This window comes from Oryctolagus cuniculus, chromosome 19, assembly GCF_051225735.1.
Source record: "Oryctolagus cuniculus isolate XC-2025 breed Fujian yellow rabbit chromosome 19, ASM5122573v1, whole genome shotgun sequence".
Taxonomy (NCBI): Eukaryota; Metazoa; Chordata; class Mammalia; order Lagomorpha; family Leporidae; genus Oryctolagus; species Oryctolagus cuniculus.
Window position 1 is genome coordinate 69,286,969 of NC_142885.1, and position 23,045 is coordinate 69,310,013.

Genomic DNA, 23,045 nt, shown 5'->3' on the forward strand with positions numbered 1-23,045 from the left:
GCCCCCTTGGTGCATAGAGGCTGTTTGTCGAGGCTGGGTTGGGAGTGGGTTTGCTCAGCTTCTCCGTGTCCACGCGCTGCCCTGGCTGTGGAACGCCTTCGTGGGCAGGGCTGGGGCGGCCGAAGGGGCATCCTTGCCTTCCCTAGCGCTGACAGACTGGGTTCCTTGAGCAGGAGGTGAGGACTCGACTGGGGCCCTTAGTCCGGAGGCCTGTCCGCCGGGCTGCTCCTCGCTGCTGTGACTGTTGACGTCCCCAGGGCTTGGTTGGCTTTGTCTTTTTTCCTTTGTCTTTTTAAAGGACAGTTCTAGATTTATGTAAAGTTTGAGCAGATGCTCCAGTAAACTCGGACACCTACCTTCCTCTGTCCTTTTCCTTTTTTATTTGAGAAACAGTCCGAAATCTCCCACAAGCTGGTTCACTCTCCAAATGCCTGCACTGCCAGGCCCGGGCTGGGGTCAGGAAATCAGTCCAGTCTCCTGTGTGGGTGGAAGGAACCCAGCCACCTGAGCCGTTGCTTCCCAGGGTCTGTGTTAGGAAGTGAACCCAGCAGCTCCAATGGGGTTGCAGTGTTTTGTTTGTTCGTTTTTAAAGATTTATTGACAGAGTTAAAGAGAAAGAGGGAGAGACAAATTCTTAGATCTGCTGGTTCACTCCCCTGATGGCCATAACAGGCATGGCTGAGTTGGGCCAAAGCCAGGAGCTTTATCCAGCTCTCCCACATGGGTCCAGGGTCCGAGTATTTGGGCCATCTTCTGCTGCTTTCCCAGGCACATTAGCATGGAGGGGGATCAGAAGTGGGGCAGCCAGGACTTGAACTGGTACCCATAAGGATGATGCTGGTGTCACAGGCAGCAGCTTAACTCTCTGTGCCATAATACTGGCCCCCACGTAGGCATCTCAACTGGAGTCTTAATTGCTCAGCCCAATGCCCACCTGTCCCCTATTTAAAAAAAAATAAATACTTATTTTTTATTTACTTGAAAGAGTGACTAAGAAGGAGGGAGGGAGGGAGAGAGGGAAAGGGGGTGGGGAGGCAGAAAGATCTTCCATCCATTGATGCCCAGGACAGCCAGGGCTGGGCCAGGCGGAAGCCAGGAGCCTGAAGCTCCGTGTAGGTCTCCCACGGGGGCGGCAGGGCCCAGCACTGGAGCCGTCACCTGCTGCCTCCCAGGATGTGTTGGCAGGAGGCTGGATCGGAAATGGAGGTGTGGGGTTGAGCTGCTTCTGATGCTGGGTGTGGGTGTCCCAGGCGGTGACCTAACCTCTGCTCCCAGTCCCGCCCCGTACCTTTTATTTCAGAGCAGAGTGGCCGCGCACGCCACACCGCCTTCCCTTAGGGTTAAAATCTTGGTTTTGTGGTGACAGGTGAGCCAGTCCCAAGGCCTGTGGTGTGCCTGTCCCAGGAGTGCTTCCGTCTGGCCCACCACCCCGGTCGTCCCGACTCCTTAGACTCCCCCGGGCTGTGGAGGTTTCGCGATTTTCCTGGTTTTTGACGCTGTGGGTGGTGTTGAGGGCCTGGGCAGGGCTTTTGTGGGATGTCCGTCCTTTGGGATTTGGCTCGTGTTTTCCTTGTGACCGTGGGTGTTGGCTTGTGGGGGGAGGCACAGCGCGGAGGCGCCCCCTCTGCGGGAGCTGTGCTGGAGCAGGGAGGGCCCGTTCCGGCGGCGTGCACTGGCGTCTCGCGGATTTAGCTCGCGTGTCCTAGTGGTGAGGGCAGTGGCACCTTCCTTGTGCTCGCGGCCATTTGCATCCTTCCTTGGGAACGGTGCAGGTACTTTGCTTTTCTAATCCAGTTGTTTGCATTCTTCGTACTGGGTTGTGAGAGTTCTTTGCACATCCTAAAGAGGAGCTCGCATCAGACACATGCTTGGCCAGTGTTTCCTCCCGGGACCCCTGGCCAAACTCGCCACTTATTCTCTCTCCTTAGGACTCCGGCATCGGGATGACCCGGGAGGAGCTGGTGTCCAACCTGGGCACCATCGCCAGGTCAGGGTCAAAGGTAAGCGTGGCCTCTGCCTCACTGCAGGGATGCCGCTGTGGGCAGGCACTCGGAGCCTGCTGTGGTTGCCGGTCACAGGACCTCCAGGCAGGCCCGCCGTTGTCCTGTGACAGAGGATCGGGCTGGGTCGCCGCTGTCCAGCTGGGACCGGGTGGGCTGTAGGGTCGGAGTCTAGAGCGCGCCATCCTGCCCCGGTGCCCCCCGCTGCCTTCCTGTGCAGCCCTCCCTCACCCACTCCCTGAGCTGTGCGGTCAAGGTGGGCAGAACCAAATCTCCTGGACCCTCGGTCAGTCATGAGCCCTGCCCAGGAGGTCTGTGCCTGTCATGGTTCTTATCAGAGCCGCCCTGCAGGCCCGAAGCAGCCTCTGGCGTGACTGCCACCCTGGGGGAGACCAGTGGATGGACGCCCATCCTCTTCCACCCCAGGGCAGAGGCCGCGTGGCCCTTAGCGCCTCCCTCGGTGACTGGCACTTTTCTGTGTGGCTCTGGGGGCCTCGTGCGTGCAGGAGAGTTGTGGGTCCAGCCTGACCCTCTCAAGGGAAGACCTCAGCCAGGACCCCCACCACGGCGATTCCCACCAGGATGGCCTGGCTGCTCTGTGCAATAGGCTGGCTCTGCGTGGCGTCCTCTTTTTTTTTTTTTTTTAAAGATTGGTTTATTTATTTGAAAGTCACAGTTCCACACAGAGAGAAGGAGAGGCGGGGGGAGGGAGGATCTTCCATATGCTGGTTCACTCCCCAGTTGGCCACAACAGCTAGAGCTGCGCTGATCCAAAGCCAGGAGCCTCTTCCGGGTCTCCCACTCAGGTGCAGGGGCCCAAGGACTTGGGCCATCTTCTGCTTTCCCAGGCCACAGCAGAGTTTGATCGGAAGTGGGGCAGCCAGGATTCAAACCGGTGCCCATATGGGACGCCGGCACTGCAGGTGGCAGCTTTACCCAGCACGCCACAGTGCTGGCCCAATGGCATCTTAAATTTAAAGCATTAAAGAGAAATAAAATCCGACGTTGGGTTTCTCAGCCACACTCAGGTGCTCAGAGGCCACTTGGGGTCAGCGGGGCCCTGTGGGGCCCTGCAGGTCCCGACCGTCTATGCTTACTTAGCCTTAGTCTCGGGCGGTGGTGACTTCGCGTTAGGATCCCTGCGTGCCCTGCAGTGCTAGACAGCAGCACGGGCAGTCAGTCCCTGTGTCTGTGGGGTGCACGTCCACGGAGCCCAGCAGCCGGGGATCCAGAATACCTGAGACCAGAGCACGCCGGGCACTGAGCGTCGGCAGAGCGAGGAAGCACAGGGCTCGCCGCGGGCTCTGCACAGGCACCTTGGGTTTCGTGCAGGGACTTCAGCACCATGGGCTTCGGAGTCCTGAGTGCGCCCAGAACCAGTCTCCCGGGGGTGCTGAGGGCCGACTGCGCCTGGCGAGGCTATTTTCCCACAATGCTTGGGTCTCGGAGGCAGGATGATGCAGCCAGGCTCTGGGGGCTCCTCCCTGCGCCAGGTAGCACAGCCCCTTCCCTGGGCCACCCCGCGGGGCATCTGGATGGGCTGCTTCCCCTCTCTGGACTTGGTTCTTCAGGATGTGAGGAAGGTCCCCAGTGGTTGACCTCAGGATCAGCTGAGACGAGCAGGTGCTGGGGGGCCCACACAGGGGTCCCGGCTGTCAGCTCCCGGGGGCCCTCTGACCAGCTCCTGCCATCACAGGCCTTTCTGGAAGCGCTGCAGAGCCAGGCGGAGGCCAGCAGCAGGATCATTGGCCAGTTCGGAGTGGGCTTCTACTCGGCATTCATGGTGGCTGACCGAGTTGAGGTCTATTCCCGCCCAGCGGCCCCGGGGAGCCAAGGTCACCAGTGGCTTTCCGATGGGTGAGTCGGGGAGGGAGGCCCACTTCCCACAGTGTCCCCATGTGCCCTGGGGGGGATTGGAAATCACTCCTGAGTGTGAGACTGAAACGTTCCCCAGAAAACGCACTCGTGCGCGGGGTGCTGGGCTGCGCTCAGGCCGCCTCGAGGCCCACGCTGTGCGAGCTCACTCGGCCCCGCCCCCCGCCCCCACGTGTGCCATCTGAGGCCCTGGGTCTGTGTCCTGGGGAGAGCAGGGGGCGGCTGCCGTGGGGGTGGGAGCCCCGCTTCTCTGGGCTCCCTCCCCTTACACCTGCTTTGTACCAGGCAGTCCTACAGGTGGTCCTGCCTGGGACGGTGCTGGAGCCAGGCGCCAGCACTTCCTCGATGTCCCCAGACTGCAGTGCCGTGTGTGCTTTCCCAGCGGGAGGGCAGCCTGGCCAGAGCGGAGCTTCTTGGCTCCCTCAGGAAAACAACCAGATTTCCATGAGTTCAGTGAGCTTTGTGCTCAGAGTTTGGGCAGGCCGAGGATACAGGGAGGTACTTCCCCTCGGCCTGCACCTGCACTGGTTTTCTGCTCTCCTGAGGGTGCACCTGGCCTTTGCCAGGGTCTCAGCACAGGTCAGCCTGTCCCCTCAGGTGCCTGGGTCTGATTTGGAGCTGCGCCAGGCCCTGCCTTCGTCCTGCACCTGCCTTCCGCTTACATAAGCCCAGGTGGGACCCTCGAGGGAGCCTCAAGCCTCTGCACCGCTCGGCTCCGTCACTGTCCTGATGTCCATTCGGGGCTGGGGGTCTGCCTGTGGGGTCCTGAGGGGAAGTGGCAGGGCGGCCCCCAGGTGAGTATGGAAGCAGTGACTCAGGGCCCTGGCGCCTCTCTGCTGTGTCACAGCTCTGGAGTGTTTGAAGTCGCTGAAGCATCAGGAGTCAGAACTGGCACCAAGATAATCCTGCACCTCAAGCCGGACTGCAAGGCCTTCTCCGACGAGGCCCGGGTGCGAGGTGAGCCGCTGCAGGTCCCATGCCTGAGGGACAGGCGGGGCCTGGCGTCCTCCTCCCCCCTACCTGGCTCCCTCCTTTGCCTGCAGCAGCGTGGTGGGCTCTGCATACCCCCTGGCAAGGTGTCAGCAGCCCTGGAGGCGCCCCTGAGCCCAGGTCCCCCGGGACCCAGTGGGTGGAGGGTTCCTGTGTTGCATTAGACGCCGTCCCAGACGCGAGGCCGGGCTCGTGCCCCCAGAGAGCCCTGTGCTCTGGTCTGGTTCTTTGCCCGTTGTGTCGGTGCCCCTGCTGTGCCCCAGTCTCTGCACTGGGGCGTGGCACAGCGTGGCAGCACCCCCCGCAGGCTTGAGCTCACTCTGGGGCCACCCCAGAGCTGCTTCTGGGAACTTCTCTGCTGTCTTCCAGACGTGGTGACCAAGTACAGTAACTTCGTCAGCTTCCCCTTGTACCTGAATGGAAAACGCATCAACACCTTGCAGGTGAGACCCTGGGCTGCCTGGGGCTGGGCCAGCCGTGGAGACAGACGAGGGCGCTGTCCGCAGTGAGGACTGCGTGTTGCTTGTGGAGAGACGAGGTTTGGGGAGGCAGGCAGGGTCCATCACGTGTGTGTGTCACTGTGGATTTGTGTGGCCTTTGGCACTCAGTTGAGAACATCACCACCCTGTAGAGCACCAGTACCCGTCATCACCCCTCCCCCAGCCCAGGCAGCCGCACTGCTCTCGGTTTCTGTATGTTTTACACAAACTGCAGTCTCTTAACTCGTGGTCGTCTGCCTTCCTGCGCGGGGCACGAGGTCTTCAGGGGTCAGCTGCGTGGGCGGGCGCCGCTGTGTCACCGCCCCTCACAGGCGCCCTGGATCCCTTTGCTGACACTGTCCTTGGGAGGGGACTCTGTGTGAGCCCGCGGCCAGTCAGGGCTGTGGGGAAGACGTGCGTCCACCGTGCTGACCCCATCCACGCCCCTGCAGGCCATCTGGATGATGGACCCCAAGGGCGTCAGTGAGGAGCAGCACGAGGAGTTCTACCGCTACATCGCGCAGGCTTACGACAAGCCCCGCTACACCCTGCACTACAAGACGGACGCCCCGCTCAACATCCGGAGCCTCTTCTACGTACCAGAGACGGTGAGGAGCCTCCCGACGCGGCCTCCCCGCGCTGGGGCTGCCGAGCGATCCCTCCCCGCCCCTTCCCCCCGCCGTGGCCTTGGCCGTCTCCCCTGGCACCAGCCGCCTGGGCAGATGCTCACACGTGAACGCAGAGGTGAGCACAGGAGAAAGCAGATGTGCTGGGCGAGTGACCGGGCTTCTCAGCCTTGCGGGGCCACACCCAGGCAGGGCCTGTTCTATACGTGCTTCCCCACAGGCTGAGCGGCGGGGACTGGCTTAGGGCGCTTGGGGCAGTGGCCAGCACTGTAGGCCACTGAGCGGTGCCCACAGGGTTGTGTGGGGTGGGGCTGCCACACCGCACGGGGCCAGCTTGGGGCTTGGCCAAGCCGTTTCTGTCTCTGACTGGACCTTCGTAAACTCGCACACTTCCTAGTGTCCATTTTGGAAAGAACTGGGCCAGGTTCTGGGCCCTGGGTGGAGTCCCCAGACCAAAGCCTCAGCAGTTCCTGGCTGGTCAGAAATGCAGAGGCTCAGGCCTTCCCAAGCAGAGGGGCTCTTAAAATCTTTCTTTTGAAAATAGTTTGTTTATTTATTTATTCATTTATTTTGAATTATTTATTTATTTGAAAGTCAGAGGTACACAGAGAGAGAGATCTTTCATCTGCTGGTTCACAGATGGCCACAACGGCCAGAGCTGCGCCGATCCGAAGCCAGGAGCCAGGAGCTTCTTCTGGGTCTCCCATGGCGGTGCAGGGGCCCAAGGACTTGGGCCATCTTCTGCTTTCTCAGGCCGTAGCAGAGAGCTGGATCGGAAGTGGAACAGCTGGGACTTGAACTGGTGCCCATATGGGATGCCGGCACTGCAGGCAGTGGCTTTATCCACTACGCCACAGCACCGGCCCCTCATGAAATATTTTTAAAATCCTCTCCCCCACATTTAATGATGTAAAAATGGTTCCTGGGCTGTACATATTCACAGCGCGGCTGACTTGGCCTGTGGGCTGGGGCCTGCCAACCCACACAAGGTTTGGCACGTTCCCAGGGACAAGTAGTCTTCCTTGGGGGAGGGGCCAGGGAAGGTGGCAGTGCCCAGAGAAAGCCACTCCATCCCCGCAGAGCTGCGGTGCCGGGCGTTGCATGCCTCCAGCCCAGGGTGGCCGGGAAGGCTTGGCTCTCTCCCTGGGACTGAGGAGATGCTGCCACGGGCCTCTGACCTTGACCTTTCCTCACCCCAGAAACCGTCCATGTTTGATGTGAGCCGGGAGCTGGGCTCCAGCGTTGCCCTGTACAGCCGCAAGGTCCTCATCCAGACCAAGGCCACCGACGTCCTGCCCAAGTGGCTGCGCTTCGTACGAGGTACAGCAGTGTGGACTGCAGCCTCGGCCTGGAGGGCTGTGGGAGCCCAGGCCTGTGACCACGTCAGCCTGTGGCCGTGACCGGGGTGGGCTGGGCGGAGAGCAGCGGGGCCTCAGGCTGGTCACATCTCGTGTGTGTTCTCCTGGTGTTTGGGGGTGTTCTGAGTCTGAGTGGGACTGGAGTCCCAGGAAGAATCCCATGTTTGGGCCTTTGCATGTTTAGGTTGTGCAAGTTATTTTTTCTCTATTTTTAAAAAGATTTATTTATTTGGAAGGCAGAGTTACGGGAGAAGGGGTGGACACAGATTTTCCATCTGCTGGGCGGCCTGAACTCAGGAGCTGCTTCTGGGTCTCCCATGAGGGTTACAGGGGCCCAGCACTTGGGCCGTCTTCCGCTGCTTTTCTCAGGCCATTAGCAGGGAGCTGGATCGGAAGTGGAGAAGCCGGGACATGAACCGGCACCCATGTGGGATGCCACCCTTCAGGCTTTACCTGCTATGCCACAGTGGCAGGCCCCGTGTGGCTGGTTTTTAACGTGAGATACACAGTGCAGAGGGGTCTCTGGTGTGGCCCCCCACACCGCCTACCTGCTCCAGCGCTGGGTGAAGAACAGGAGGCTCAGGTGCCGCCCCTCTTGCCCGCTCACTTCCTGGGGATGATGGACAGCTGGGCTGTGGAGAGGAAGGGCCAGTTAAGAGTGTGGAGCGCCTGGGCCTGGGCTGCAGGCAGGGAGGAGCTGACCTGCCGTGTCCCGCAGGTGTGGTGGACAGCGAGGACATCCCCCTGAACCTCAGCCGGGAGCTGCTACAGGAGAGTGCGCTCATCAGGTGAGCTGGGGGCGGGGTGCTGGCCTGCTGACAGGAGCCGAGGGCAGCCACACCTGAGGGGCCCCTCCAGAGTCCATCGGGGGCCCAGGCTCGGCCTCTGCCTGTCCTTGGGCACCTCAGTGTGTGTCCAGAAGAATCCGGGGTGCGCACTGCTTAGCCTGGCAGCTGGGAAGGGGTGCTGCGTGGCGGCAGCTCTGCTGGGCCGAGCTCGCTCGTCTCCTCTGGTGAGAGCAGTGTTTGCTGTCTGAGGGCGTCGGCTCCCAGAAACCCTGGGCTGCAGCCAGCCGTGCCCGCGGCTTGGGGTGCGGCGGGCTGACAGCCGCATGGGGTCCGTGTGTGGGGTGGGGTTGCAAGTTGTGCCTTTGGCACTCAGTGCTGTGAAGTGCAGGTGCAGCTGGGAGCTGATGCTGCTTCCTAAATTGCAAGTCTGCCCCTCGCCCCAGGTCCCCCCGGGGGCTTGGGCGGAGGCGCAGCACCTCCACCCCGTGCCCCACAGCCCTGCCCTGCCTCGCTGTCCCGAGCAGACGCAGCCACGGGGTCTTTCTTGTTTCCTGTAACATTGAATCGGTAATATTGACAGTGCTCTGCTGCGTTTGGTCTGTGTAGTGTCTTCGGGGCCCGTCCGTGTCACTCATGACCGGAGGCGCTCAGCTGTCGTCACGCGGACGGATCCTGGCTGCTGAGGCTGAGCCGTGGGCCGTCCCCAGTCCTTTGGCTCACGCTCCCTGCATCTTCCCGGGAGCTTTGACTGCGGAGGGTCCCTCGGTCGCACGCACCAAACGTCTTAGTGTGCGCCTCAGTTACTTTCCTGAGACCTCTGCTCAGCGTGCCGGCCTGTGCTGACCGCGCCGGCCCCGGCGGCCGTGACCTTGCCCTCGGTGCTGGCCTAGGCCACCAGGCAGTGCGAGCTGACTGCGGCGGGGTCATCGCAGGCCCCGTGGTTGTGGGCGCCTGTTGGAGTTGGCTCGTCAGTGCCTTGTATTTACTGATTCTATTTGAAAGGCAGAGAGAGGCCTTCCATGCCCCGGCTTACTCCTCCAATGCTCGCGACAGCGAAGGGACCCAAGTACTTGGGCCGTCACCTGCTGCCTCCCGGGGCACGTTAGCAGGAAGTGCGCCGGGATTGGGGCAGGCGCTCAGATGTGGAGTGCGAGCGCCCCGAGCGGGGTCTCAGCCACGGCCCCCCGGCCCCCGCTTCAGTTTTTTGGCACCCGTGAGCTGTGAGCGTGCCTGCGGGTCACTGATTTGCGAGTTTCGCTAAACAGAGCTGATGAGGGTTTGGCTTCTGACACACAGAAAGCAGGTATTTCGGGTTCCGGAAGTGTTCCCACCTTTGGACCACTGTGGCCAGCCCAGGGCGGCCGCGGAAGCAAGGCTGCGTCGGCCTTGTGGGGCCAGCTTGCTGGTGAGAGGAGGGGCCTGTGCAAGTGCGAACTCCTGAATCCCCCGGGACGAGGCAGCTGCGCCTCCCTCCCCTCACTCTGCAGTGGCCGCGTGTCTGTCTGTCCCTGTGCAGTTGCGTGACGCTGTGGTGACGTGGGGTAGGGCATGTGTGCTGTGGTGATGGCATTGGGTAGAACTTGTGATTTGATGATGTCTTCATAGAACGTATCATGCTGTGACGTCAGGTAAGGCGAGAGAGCTGTGGTGACGTGGGGTTTGGCGTGTGAGCTGTGGCGGCAGCGGGTACAGCGTGTGCCGTGGTGTGGTTTGTGGGTGTGTTTGAGGGCTGGCTGTGACGTTGCCATCATTGTTTGCTGTGGTGACGTGGGGTGGGCGTGAAGCTGTGGTGACGTGGGGTGGGCGTGTGAGCTGTGGTGACGTGGGGTGGGCGTGTGACGCTGTGGTGGCGGCGGGTACAGCGTGTGCTGTGGTGTGGTTCATGGGTGTGTTTGAGGGCTGTGACGCGTTGCCATCATTGTTAGCTGTGGTGACGTGGGGTGTGTGTGTGAGCTGTGGTGACATGGGGTGGGCGTGTGAGCTGTGGTGATGTGAGGTAGGGCATATGAAGCTGTGGTGACGTGGGGTGGGCGTGTGAGCTGTGGTGACATGGGGTGGGCGTGTGATGCTGTGGTGACGTGGGGTGGGCGTGTGAGCTGTGGTGACGTGGGGTGGGCGTGTGAGCTGTGGTGACGTGGGGTAGGGCGTGTGAGCTGTGGTGACGTGGGGTGGGCGTGTGAGCTGTGGTGACGTGGGGTGGGCGTGTGAGCTGTGGTGACGTGGGGTGGGTGTGTGAGCTGTGGTGACGTGGGGTGGACGTGTGAGCTGTGGTGACGTGGGGTGGGCGTGTGAGCTGTGGTGACGTGGGGTAGGGCATGTGAAGCTGTGATGACGTGGGGTAGGGCATGTGAGGCTGTGGTGACGTGGGGTAGGGCGAGAGAGCTGTGGTGATGTGGGGTGGGCGTATGAGCTGTGGTGACATGGGGTGGGCGTGTGACGCTGTGGTGACGTGGGGTGGGCGTGTGAGCTGTGGTGACGTGGGGTGGGCGTGTGAGCTGTGGTGATGTGGGGTAGGGCGAGAGAGCTGTGGTGATGTGGGGTGGGCGTATGAGCTGTGGTGACGTGGGGTGGGCGTATGAGCTGTGGTGACGTGGGGTGGGCGTGTGAAGCTGTGGTGACGTGGGGTAGGGCATGTGAAGCTGTGATGACGTGGGGTAGGGCATGTGAGGCTGTGGTGACGTGGGGTAGGGCGAGAGAGCTGTGGTGATGTGGGGTGGGCGTATGAGCTGTGGTGACATGGGGTGGGCGTGTGACGCTGTGGTGACGTGGGGTGGGCATGTGAGCTGTGGTGACGTGGGGTGGGCGTGTGAGCTGTGGTGACGTGGGGTAGGGCGAGAGAGCTATGGTGATGTGGGGTGGGCGTATGAGCTGTGGTGACGTGGGGTGGGCGTGTGAGCTGTGGTGACGTGGGGTAGGGCGAGAGAGCTGTGGTGATGTGGGGTGGGCGTATGAGCTGTGGTAACGTGGGGTGGGCGTATGAGCTGTGGTGACGTGGTGTGGGTGTGTGACGCTGTGGTGACGTGGGGTGGGCGTGTGAGCTGTGGTGACATGGGGTGGGTGTATGAGCTGTGGTGATGGGTGGGCGTATGAGCTGTGGTGACGTGGGGTGGGCGTGTGAGCTGTGGTGATGTGAGGTAGGGCATGTGAAGCTGTGGTGACGTGAGGTAGGCGTGTGAGCTGTGGTGACATGGGGTGGGCGTGTGAGCTGTGGTGACGTGGGGTGGGCGTGTGAGCTGTGGCGAGGGGTACAGCGTGCGGTTCGTGGGTGTTTGAGGGCGGTGGCGCGTTGCCGTCCTTGTCTGCTGTGTGCCCCGAAGGCCTCCTGCACAGGAGGAGCGGGCTTTGCCCTGCCCCACGGTGGACGTGGGGTTCGGAAGTCAGGACGCGGGCCCGTGCGCGTGCACCTTCCTGTGGGCTGTCAGTGCCCCGCCCCGCAGTGCCCTGTGACAGAGGAGACCCGGCCTGTTACTGCCTGTCTTCCTGCCTGTGCGCCTGCCGTGGCTCTGACTCCCATGCCTGGTGCCCTCTCCCCAGCCTGGCCCCGCGAGGACAGCCGCTCTGGGCTGCGGGCTCTGAGGCCCACCCAGGCCTCCCTGCCCCGTGGGAACGTCCTGTGCATCCCGGCCACGGTGGTCCCTCGCGGGTGAGGACACCGCCCTGGCGCGTGCAGCCCGGGGCTGAGGGGTGAGGAGGAGTGGGTGTCACACGATCGTCCCCTCCCTTCCACTTCTTAAAGGAAAGTTCAGTAAGAACACCTGACCCACCTGCAGGGAGCTCAGACTTTAGGTCTGCGTGTGGCGCCTCAGCAGCGTGGGCCGAGAGAACACAGCTGTGTTCAGCACGGGCCTCAGCAGTGTGGGGGGGTGTTCACAGGGTCACTGTGTAGGGGGTGTGTGGTTCAGCATGGCGTCACTGTGTGTGTATAGTTCCGCACAGATATCACTGTGTGGTAAGTGTATAGTTTAGCACGGGTGTCATTGTGGTGTGTGTGTGGTTCACGGGTGTCACTGTGTGGTGTGTGTGTGTGTAGTTCACAGGTGTTGTGTGTGTGTAGTTCACGGGTGTCATGGTGTGATGTGTGTGTCGTTCAACATGGATCTACAGTGTGGTGTCTGTAGTTCAGTACGAGTGTCACTGTGTGGTGTGTGTGTAGTTCACGGGTCTCACTCTGTGTGTGTGTGTGTGTGTGTGTGTACCACGTCTGGTGCTGATGCCGTGACAGAAGCTCCGTACAGCCTGTGTGTACCATCAGTTGCCTGTGTTGGCATCTTTCTGCTTTCTTTTTTATCTTAGGCACTTTTTCCGGTCACTGAGAATTATTCAAAGAAAGGGTGTCTTTGGTGAAGATATTTAGGCAGAGTGACAGAGAGGGAGAGATCTTCCTTAGCTGGTTCACTCCCCAGATGGCCGCAGCATGCAGGGCAGGGCTAGGCCAAGCCGGGAGCCAGCGCTTCCTCCAGGTCTCCCAGCTGGGTGTTGGGGCCGTCTCCCCGTCCTTTCCCAGGCGCGTTAGCAGGGAGCTGGATTGGAAGTGGAGGAGCCGGGACTTAACAGCCCACAACGCTGGTCCTGATTCGTTTTTTTTGTTTTGTTTTTTTTCTTTTTTTAAAGATTTATTTTATTTATTTGAAAGACAGAGTTAGAGAGGTAGAGACAGAGAGAGGTCTTCCAACTGCTGGTTCACTCCCCAGATGGCTGCAACAGCTGGAGCTGCGCTGATCTGGAGCCAGGAGCTTCTTCCGGGTCTCCCACGCAGGTGCAGGGGCCCAAGGACTTGGGCCATCTTCTACTGCTTTCCCAGGCCATAGCAGAGCTGGATTGGCAAGGAGAAGCTGGGACCAGAACCGGCACTCATATGGGATGCCGGCACTGCAAGCCAGGGCGTTAACCTGCTATGCCACAGCGCCGGGCCCTGCATCATTGTTTTAACCAGTTCTCTCCTGTTGGAAACAAAATTGCTCATAATTGGTTTGTATTTTATGTGCCATGGTGGAGGCCATGGCCCCTAAACCTCCATCACTCTGCCTCCCAGCGTGGCCTTAGCTTTGGGTCCCTGGAGGCAGGATCCTTGGGAGGTGGCGTCAGCTCCCATTCCCGCCTCTAGGGGGCGGCGCTTGCCCAGGGCACCCTCGCTGCTCCGCCTTTGTCAGTTTGCTGCAGAGCCATAGGGTGTTCTCACGCCTGCGCTCAGTGGTGGGGCGGAACCTTGGGCACGCCTGGGTCCTGTGCGTGTCTTAGCCGCGCTCTGTTCTCTAGGAAGCCTGCGCTCAGTGGTGGGGCGGAACCTTGGGCACGCCGGGTCCGGTGCGTGTCTTAGCCGCGCTCTGTTCTCTAGGAAGCCTGCGCTCAGTGGTGGGGGGAACCTTGGGCACGCCGGGTCCGGTGCGTGTCTTAGCCGCGCTCTGTTCTCTAGGAAGCCTGCGCTCAGTGGTGGGGCGGAACCTTGGGCACGCCGGGTCCGGTGCGTGTCTTAGCCGCGCTCTGTTCTCTAGGAAGCCTGCGCTCAGTGGTGGGGGGAACCTTGGGCACGCCGGGTCCGGTGCGTGTCTTAGCCGCGCTCTGTTCTCTAGGAAGCCTGCGCTCAGTGGTGGGGCGGAACCTTGGGCACGCTGGGTCCGGTGCGTGTCTTAGCCACGCTCTGTTCTCTAGGAAGCCTGCGCTCAGTGGTGGGGGGAACCTTGGGCACGCCGGGTCCGGTGCGTGTCTTAGCCGCGCTCTGTTCTCTAGGAAGCCTGCGCTCAGTGGTGGGGGGAACCTTGGGCACGCCGGGTCCGGTGCGTGTCTTAGCCGCGCTCTGTTCTCTAGGAAGCTGCGGGAAGTTCTGCAGCAGAGGCTCATCAGATTCTTCATCGACCAGAGCAGAAAGGACGCTGAGAAATACGCCAAGTTCTTTGAGGACTACGGCTTGTTCATGAGGGAGGGCATCGTGACCACCACGGAGCAGGAGGTCAAGGTAGGGGCTGGTGGCTGGGCCTCCCTTGGGTCCGCCCTGGCTGGGGCTGCAGGGGGAGGCTCCTGTGGCGGCATCAGTGGATGGGACGGGCCCAGCGAGGTGCAGCTCATCCTGTCCCTGCACACACGCACTGTCTGTAGCAAGGCGGGGCCAGCCGAGCACCGGGCTCCCCTGGTAGGGGGGGCCTGTGTGCAGGGGCTCTCGTTGGAATCGGGGGCATCTTTGACACTGCCCCGGTGGCCAGCAGCTCTGTGAGATGGTGTCTGTGTCCCGAAGACGTGTGCGACCTAATTCACGTGTCATCAGTCTTGTCAGGTGAACTCTGACAAGGAGGAGCGCACTCAGTGCCGAGTGGCCAGTGCCCCGGGCTCCGGGACAGCCACCTGCCCGCCAGGGCAGGCGCCTGTGAGCGGCCGCCCCATGCAGGCCTGGCGGTCGCCATCACGGCTTTCACCTTTCTTGGCACCCAGTGCAGGGGCGGAGCGTGCGCTGTGGACCCCAGGGCCCTCCTGCCCTCGGCCGCGTCTCGCGCAGGCCTGTGTGGGCCCCACTCGGGGCAAGCCTTGTAAGTGAGGACCCAGAGCAGAATCCTCCGTGCGGCGCCACCCGGGCCTGCCTGGCGCCTGCTTTAGGCCACAGCAGCCCGGGCGTGGCGTCACTGTCCGCTGTGCCCTTCCCGGGTGCCCTGCTCTGTGCTGCGTCCTGCTCTTCTTAGGTTTTCTTCACGTGGAAGGCAGAGTTGGAGGGAGGCAGTCCTCCATCCACTGTTCACTCCCAAATGGCCACACAGCCAGAGCTGGGCCACCCCAAAGCCAGCAGCCAGAAGCTGCTTCTGGGTCTCCCAGGCGGGTACAGGGGCCCAAGCGCTAGAGCTGTCCTCTGCTGCTTTCCCAGGCCACAGCAGAGAACTGGATGGGAAGTGGAGCAGCTGGGACGCGAACCAGCGCCCATACAGGATGCCGGCGCCCCAGCACTGGCCCTACGACTGAGGCTTTGTGAAGGCCATGCCGGGCTGGTGGCACTGGGGCCCAGGCTCGCAGCCTGCCACTCCTCACCCCTCCTGACCCACGCGGGCCCCAGTGGTCACGTCCCGTCCACAGGGGCCCAGGCTCGCAGCCTGCCACTCCTCACCCCCCCGACCCACGCGGGCCCCAGTGGTCACGTCCCGTCCACAGGAGGAGACTGAGCCCTCCTCTAAGAGCTCCAAGTCCCACTTGGATCCCAGCCCTGGCTGTGGGGAAGCTGGGAGAAACTTCCCTTGTGAGGCCAGCTGCCCACAGAGGCTCTTGGGAGGCCCCAGGCCACTGGGGTTCCATCTAAGGTGGGGCCTGTCCCAGAGACTGCCGCAAGCCTACCGCAGCCCCAGAGGCCGGCCGGCTGAGCCACCAGAGCGTGAGCCCGCCTGGTCTGTGCGCAGGAGGACATCGCGAAGCTGCTGCGCTACGAGTCCTCGGCGCTGCCGGCCGGCCAGCTGACCAGTCTCGCGGACTACGCCAGCCGCATGCAGGCCGGGACCCGCAACATCTACTACCTGTGCGCGCCCAGCCGGCACCTGGCTGAGCACTCGCCCTACTACGAGGCCATGAAACAGAAGAACACAGAGGTGGGTGAGACGGGTCACGTGGGGCTCCCCGGGGCCACCCACGGCTGCTGCCCGGAGGCCTCGCTGCCTTGTCTTCCGCGGAGCCAGGCTGGAGCCAGGGCGGGGGCTGGGCACACCGAGGCTCTTGGCCTTCCCACCTCTGCGTGGTGAAGATGCGCTGCCCCTGACCCAGGAGGCGTGGGACCACGTCTGCCATCTGGCTGTGCTCCCCTAGGGGCGCTGCCTGCGCTGTTTTGTGAGTGGTGGGTGGGTGCACTGCCCCAGGGCAGCCCGGAGCCCAGCGCCCCAGGGGCCCCTTGTTCCAGGATCCGTGTGGCGCCCGCAGGTTCTCTTCTGCTACGAGCAGTTTGATGAGCTGACCCTGCTGCACCTGCGCGAGTTCGACAGGAAGAAGCTGATCTCTGTGGAGACCGACATCGTGGTCGACCACTACAAGGAGGAGAAGTTCGAGGACACGTCCCCAGGTCTGGGGGGGGCCGACCTCTCCCTCCTGCCAGGACCCCTGCCCTGCAGGGTGGGTCCCCACAGGCTCGCTCTTCCCCCATGACAGCAGCTGTCTGGGTGGGGGTCTTGGGTCCCCTCCAGGGCTACTCCCGTGGCACCTCTGCCCGGGGCTGGAGCTGGAGCTGGAATTGGGGCCCTGGGGACGTCAGAGGCTCCGTCTTGCAGCTGAGGCGCTTCTGGGGGGCTCACTCGTGCCCACTCTCCCGCAGCTGAGGCGCGGCTCTCGGACAAGGAGGCGGAGGAGCTGGTGGCCTGGATGCGCAATGCTCTGGGGTCTCGCGTGGCCGATGTGAAGGTGAGGCGTCCCCAGATCGGGCCCCGGTGCCCTGTGCTGTGGCCCTCGGCCGGGCGGGGCTGCTTGCTCAGGGTCGTGGGTGGGCAGAGGGCTCCTGGGGACACCTGGAGCCGAGCGCCATGGCAGGTTCACGATGCCACCCACTTCTGCCCTGTGGGCTTGGGCTGCGTCCTGGTTGGACAAATGCTACGCGGTCAGGCCTCAGGCGACCTGGGAGGCAGGTCAGCTGTTGGCCCGAGTTCCGGAGACCAGATGAGGATCGGCTCACACCCTCCACACCCTCCCCCGTCTGCTGCCCCGAGGGCAGGCAGGCCAGCGCTGGCAGCCGAGCCTCGAGAGGAAGGGGAGGCAGAGGCCCGGGGCCTGGGTGACACGCCAGCCGCAGTCGGCCATGGATGCACAGAGGCGTGGGGGCTTCGGGGGGAGGGCAGGAGGAGGGAGCGCCACTCTGAGGGTGCTGCGGGCCTGTCCCTGGGCACCCCCTTTTTTTCCTCATCCCTGGGTGAGACTCTGCGGCCCCCTTGCCTGCAGGTGACTCTGCGCCTGGACACCCACCCTGCCATGGTGACTGTGCTGGAGATGGGGGCCGCCCGGCACTTCCTGCGCATGCAGCAGCTGGCCCGGACCCAGGAGGAGCGCGCGCAGCTCCTGCAGCCCACGCTCGAGATCAACCCCAGGTGAGCCCAGCGTGGAAAACCAGGAGTGGGTGCAGGGAGCTGCTGCGTGTTTGGATGGCCCTGAGGGGGCATTTCCTGGTGCTCCCACGGGTTAGGTTCAACTTAAGAACTCTGTGCGCTGATTTCCTGAGCTTTATTTATGTGGAAGGCAGGGTCCACCCGCAAGGCCCCTGTTCTGTCTCCCTCGTGGGTAACTCAGCGCCACGTGCCCCCACCTCCGCATAGCTTTCGCCGCTGTGCCCTTGTGACAGACGTGGGAGTGTTGGGAGCAAGGGTCTGCGCACGTTCTTGCACACCCGAGCGTCTCTGAGGGTCGCCCATGGGGCTGCTGCTGTGCCCAGGGGTGATGGTGCGGGTCCCGTTGCCTGCGGGACTCGAGTCCCCAGCCCCTCCGTGCGTCCCCTGGCCTGGGGGTCCTCGGGCTCCCGTTTTTCCTGAGCTCTCTCGCTCCTGGGTCACCGTGCTGCATGTCGCCCTGGCCGCTGCTGGTGTCTTTCCCATCTGTCCCTTCAGTGACCTGAGAGTTCTTGATTGACGTAATCAAAATCACAAATCTGCTGCATGCTTTTTGGTCTTAAATCTCTCTAGAGCTCACTAGGCTAATCAATCCTCCGCCTGCGGCGCCGGCACACCAGGTTCTAGTCCCGGTCGGGGCGCTGGATTCTGTCCCGGTTGCCCCTCTTCCTGTCCAGCTCTCTGCTGTGGCCCGGGAGTGCAGTGGAGGATGGCCCAAGTGCTTGGGCCCTGCAACCCATGGGAGACCAGGATAAGTACCTGGCTCCTGCCATCGGATCAGCGCGGTGCGCTGGCTGCAGTGCGCCGGCCGTGGCCGCCATTGGAGGGTGAACCAACGGCAAAAGGAAGACCTTTCTTTCTGTCTCTCTCTCACTGTCCACTCTGCCTGTCAAAAAAAAAAAAAAAAAAAAAATCTCTCTAGAGAATCAGCCAGGAATTCCCTCCATTTGCTCATGTCTGCCGCCTGTATTCAGTTCACCTGGAGTGTGGCGAGGCCCCAGCACACACCCTCTCCGGCCCATGCTGCCTTCGCCGTTCCTGTCCCTGTCCTGGGGCGTCAGGACAGTACTGCCCACTCGGCCACTGACAAGTGGCTTTCCGAGTCTTCACATTCCAGAAGCATTGTCAAGGACTTGTTTTGTTTGCAAGGTGGAGCTAGGACAGCGAGCAGAGCTCTTTCACCTGCTGTTTCCCTCCCCTCAGCAGCCAGGGCTGCGCCATGGCCGCGGCCAGGAGCTGCATCCGGGCCTCCTTTGGGGAAGAGCGGCCGATGTCTGTGCCAGCCGCGGGCTTGCTCACTGCGGCTCTGGTGTGGGGCTAGTGTTTAGCAGAGAGCCCTGCAAAAGGGCCAGAGGACTTCGGAGTTTTAACTTCATGTAAGTCTGGTCATTTCTCTGCGTTGTTCAGAGTTCAAGGAGAGAAGTGTGTAGGACCAGTGTCCCTCCTGCCCTCCCAGGTTGCTCGTGGCTTTGCAGGGACGGGCAGGCGTGCGGGTCTCCTTCGTCACACAGGAGACTGCAGCTGCTGGGCAGTGGCAGAGCCGACTCGGCAGCACCCGGTGTCGTTTCGAGACGGCACACGGATCCCCCCACCGCCCCCCACCTTTAGTCTTCGCCATTCTCATCGTTTTAGTATTTTTTCCTGTGCAGGAGCAGAACTTAGGTATAGTCAGATTTCTCATTTTCTTTTTTGGCTTCTTTCTGAGATTAATCCTACCTATTCTCTTCTGATGTTCTGCTTTTGTCACTTTGAGTTTCGTGTTCAGTGTCTGATCCTTTCGGAATTTGATACAGAGAATAAGGCAGGAATCCAGGTCAGTCCCTCCCTGCCATGCCTGGTGGAACCCGGCTTCCCTGACGTGCGCTGAGCTGGTCCTGTTTTGCCCTCAGGAAAGTAAACATGGAAGATTACCTAATTTCAAATACAGATGGGAAATAAAAAGACTTACTTTGTTTAAAAAGGACTTTTTATTTCAAAGGCAGCGTTGACAGAGGGAAAGAAAGATCTTCTATTTGCTGGTTCACTCCGGGTGGCCCGGTCTGGGCCAGGCTGAAGCCAGAAACCCAGAACGTCCCCTAGTTTCCCACACAGGTATCAGGGCCCAAGCTCTGGGACCGTCCTCCACTTTTCCCGGGAGTGTTAACAGGGAGCAGCAGGGACTCAGCCCGGTGCCCTGGTGTGGGCGGCTTGGTCACAAGCCACAGCTGAGCCGGCTGTGCTCCAGTGCCGACCCTGGAGGAAATCACTGTTAGTGTAAGAGAACGGCATGTGTCGGTTTAGGAAGGTGTTACCTTGTTTGCAGGTTCCCTCCCAGGCTCACCACATCCAGGGCGAGAGCCAGGAGCTGGGACCTCTCCCATGACAGCTGCCTCTCAGGACATCAGCGGGAAGTGTGGGACCAGGGATCTTAACTGCCCAGCCGAACGCCCACCCCGTGCGTTGCAGCACGCCTTAGTTTTGGTGCTCAACCACTTGTAATCATGTACCTGAAGCTGTTCGGGTGACCTGGCCAGGAGGACAGAGACCCCTGCAGGGGGGCACAGCTCCAGCACGAGCTGACTGGGGGCTTCTGTGTTGCAGGCACGCACTCATCAGGAAGCTCCGTCAGCTGACGGCGAGCGAGCCCGAGTTGGCCCAGCTGCTGGCGGATCAGGTGAGAGGCAGCGGGGAGGCTCCTGCAGCCAGTCGGTTGTGCAGTTTTCTGCTCAGTTTTACGAAGTTTCTTGGGCCCATGCCTTCCAGATCTACGACAATGCCATGATCGCCGCGGGGCTGGTGGATGACCCCAGGCCCATGGTGGGCCGTCTCCATGACCTTCTCGTCAAGGCCCTGGAGAGACACTGACAGCCCGGGGAGCAAGGACTGGAACCACACATAAGGCCAAGCACCCTCTTTATTGACCTGCATTAAAAGGTGGCTCTGCACCTACACTTCAGGCTTCTGTGTGGGCGCTGGGAGGCAGGGATGCTGGAGAAGGAAGCCCCCACCCCGTGCTGGGGGTGGGGCCCGGGAGCCGCCGCATCAGGCGAGCGTCACCTCCACAGGGTAGTGGTCACTGATGGCCTGGGCCTGTGAGGAAACATGCCACACGGCTGGGACTGCAGGCCCTCCCCCGGCCCAGGGGTTTCAGGCAGCAGGAAAATGCCAGGAAGCACAGGCCCTATCTGAGCCACAGCGTGGGTGTGAGGACACCTACCAGTTGGTTGCTCAGTCCGTACGCAGCCTGGAAGTTGAAAGGAGCGGCCGAGTTGGGGACAACAGCGTCCTGCAGCAGAGGTCCGGCGACCACGATTCTGCAGGTGCGGAAGGAGCGGCTGCTTCCACCAGGCCTGCTCCCGGGTCACTGGCCAGCCGCAGCTGAGCCCGGGGCTCCCAGCAGGGGCTGAATGGGCGTGGAAGGCCTGCCCTGCTCACCTGTCGTAGGCACAGTTGGTGGAGGTGGCCGTGGTGTCCGCCGTGTCAGGAATCAGCCACTTGAAGGCAGGGTTCGTGCGCAGGCGGATGGACGACCACTGGGAGGAGGTGACGTAGCTGCAGTCCGCGTTGAAATCCCCCATGAGCATGACATCCTGCCGGGAAACCCCCACCTGTTGGCCCGGATGCAGGTGGGGCCGCTGGAGCCCACTGCCCGGGCCGGGCCTCACCTGCAGGCCCCACTTCTTCTGGACATCCAGGTAGACGTCGTAGAGAGCATCGATCTCCGCTACCGCGTCCTCGGGGGCTGAATGCAGGGGCACGATGGCGAACTCGCGGACCTCTGCAGAGGGCGGCCGGCACGGTCCACGTCAGTGCAGGGCCCCGGCCGCGGCCACCCTCCTGTGGCCGTGAGGACGGGCACGGCAGTCCCCCGAGTGGACACTAGGCGCTGGGGCCACGCTTAGCAGCACTCACTCGTGGACGGGGAGGAGAACCTGACAACGGCTGGCTCTCGGCTGAAGGTGTCAGTCCCACAGGGCTCACAGCCGTCATCGTAGTAGTAGCTGTCCAGGACAGACACCTGGTCAGGCCTGCGGGAAGGTCAAGGGAGAGGTCATGTGACCCTGAGCTGGGCGCTGCCCTTCCTGCCTCCTGGCACCCAGTCCACGAGCCTGGGAATAGCAGCAGTCAGCGCTCAGTCACCTCACCTGACCTGCGTCCCTGGGAGGACACGGCCACCGGGCAGTGGGACTGCAACCCAGGCCCCCCTGCAGGGCCTCACTGGACTCTCAGACCACCCCAGCCCCGGGACCCCGACTTTGCCTGTACACGAAGAGGTACCGCTCCTTGTAGGTGCTGCGCCCCAGGGGCTCACTGGCCACAAAGCGGTAGGTGTCTGCGGCCTTCCTGGAGAAGCAAAATCAAAGATTGGCTGAGGCGACATAGTGGCTGCCACAGGCAGGCCCTGCCCGCGTCCCCATCAGTGGCCCCAAGTGCAGTGAGGCTGCGCCCTGGGAGTGCTCGTCACCTCCCCAGGCCCCACAGCTGTCACCCACTCATTGAGCTTGTCCAGCAGTTTGCCCACGGCCGTCAGGTGGCTGTCTCTGACCTCCTGGATGAGGGCGATGTCGTAGCGTTGCAGGATCTGGGGGTGGGGCCGCAGCAGAGCTGAGTGGAGGTGGCTGAGGGGGCTCTGCGTCCCCCACCCCCAGGGTCACCGTGGGAGCCAGGGCTGCTGCTCCTGGGCTGTTTGCATCTCCATCTGGCCAAAGCCCAAGTGGGGACGCAGCCGCCAGCCGTGAAAACACAAGGGCAGGCCCATAAGGCTCTGGTTGCCCTGCACCCACGGCCTGGCCTTACCCAGCTGCCCTGGGCACAAACCTAGACCGTGCACCAGATAACGTAGGGATCCTTAACCCCGCCCCTGCAGTCCCTCTGTCCTCAGGGACAGGCCCCTGGGGACTGACCCGCACGATGTAGCTGGTGAGGGTGGCATTGGACATCTTGGTCTCCCCAAAAGACCGGATGTTGAAGGCTGCAATCTTCAGAGACCCGGCCACCTGCAGCAGGCCAGCCAGGGTCAGCAGCGCCGTCAGCATCTCGCTCCTCATGCTGGGGGAGACGGGGCAGAGAAGCAGAGGTGATGAGGCTCTGCCCCGGCCTGCCAGTAGCTCGGGAGGCCCAAGGCCAAGGCCGTCTCGTGCTAGAACACAGGACCCTCAGCCTTTCTGCCAGCGTCCAGAGGGGCAAACACCTAGTGCCACAGATACGACCCTGGGTCACTTGCCCACCAGCAAACTGGCCCTGGGCACAATGCCAGCCAGAAGCATCTGTGGCCACCTGAGCCCCACGCGCTCCCGGCTGGACTCGGCTGAGCCTGGTCTCCCACTGCCCTCCCCGCTCTGAGACTGGCCAGACACCCAGGGGGACTCCAGCCTGGTGCTTACCCAAGACAATGAGAGTGCAGTAATTCTCCAATTGTGGAATATTCGGATGTTAATTTTTCTCCTTTTGCTGCTTTAAGGAAAAATGTTAGTTTACAAAGGGAGGCCGCTGAAGAAAACTGACCCCAAGGCCCCGGTAGACCTGTTGGGCTCAGGATCCCTGCACAGGCAGCGCTGGCTGCCCTGGGCTTTAAAAAGGTTCAGGCAGCTGTGACCACACCCCCTCCCTGCAGGTGGGTGCCCTTCACCTGACAGCAGGGAACAATGGTGCTGTCTGTGTGGCCTTCCCACGCAGGTGATTTCAACAGCACCAGTTCCTTGCTGCTATAAATACCCTTGATAATCATGTTTGCACTTGGTTCCGAAATGTCTAAAATTAGGGCCAAAGACTCCCATGCCCACCGCACGTGCAGCCCTCCCGCCCTGCCAGGTTCCTGCCCTGAGACAGGCCGTGTGTATGCTGCAGGTTGGGACTGGGGCCCCAAGGGCGCCTTGGAGCCACATTCTGGGCTGCACGGTGCA

General features: G+C 62.0%; 2 protein-coding genes across 3 annotated transcripts in view; one reads left to right on the forward strand and one right to left on the reverse strand.

The window, feature by feature from the left end:
* TRAP1 (TNF receptor associated protein 1) overlaps positions 1 to 20,093 on the forward strand; it is a 49,733-nt gene extending 29,640 nt beyond the window's left edge. Inside the window, exons 5-18 of one of the 2 annotated variants that reach the window (XM_051836281.3) lie at positions 1,929 to 2,000; positions 3,697 to 3,857; positions 4,723 to 4,832; positions 5,235 to 5,308; positions 5,797 to 5,952; positions 7,170 to 7,290; positions 8,047 to 8,116; positions 13,922 to 14,069; positions 15,487 to 15,672; positions 15,998 to 16,136; positions 16,386 to 16,471; positions 17,003 to 17,148; positions 19,744 to 19,816; positions 19,906 to 20,093. In XM_051836281.3, the coding sequence (XP_051692241.2) occupies positions 1,929 to 2,000; positions 3,697 to 3,857; positions 4,723 to 4,832; positions 5,235 to 5,308; positions 5,797 to 5,952; positions 7,170 to 7,290; positions 8,047 to 8,116; positions 13,922 to 14,069; positions 15,487 to 15,672; positions 15,998 to 16,136; positions 16,386 to 16,471; positions 17,003 to 17,148; positions 19,744 to 19,816; positions 19,906 to 20,007 (1,644 nt within the window). In that variant the 3' untranslated portion in view covers positions 20,008 to 20,093. Of the gene's footprint in view, positions 1 to 1,928; positions 2,001 to 3,696; positions 3,858 to 4,722; positions 4,833 to 5,234; positions 5,309 to 5,796; positions 5,953 to 7,169; positions 7,291 to 8,046; positions 8,117 to 13,921; positions 14,070 to 14,963; positions 15,434 to 15,486; positions 15,673 to 15,997; positions 16,137 to 16,385; positions 16,472 to 17,002; positions 17,149 to 19,743; positions 19,817 to 19,905 lie in introns of those variants that run through there. The other variant, XM_089321298.1, reaches the window with a different exon arrangement.
* On the reverse strand, positions 20,039 to 22,684 carry DNASE1 (deoxyribonuclease 1). Its single transcript, NM_001082740.1, is given in 9 exon segments — positions 20,039 to 20,232; positions 20,360 to 20,456; positions 20,578 to 20,732; positions 20,808 to 20,920; positions 21,055 to 21,170; positions 21,403 to 21,486; positions 21,636 to 21,724; positions 22,047 to 22,191; positions 22,527 to 22,684. Coding segments are annotated over 8 exon segments (846 nt in total). The 5' UTR covers position 22,191; positions 22,527 to 22,684; the 3' UTR covers positions 20,039 to 20,184.
* Between the last annotated feature and the right edge of the window lie 361 nt (positions 22,685 to 23,045).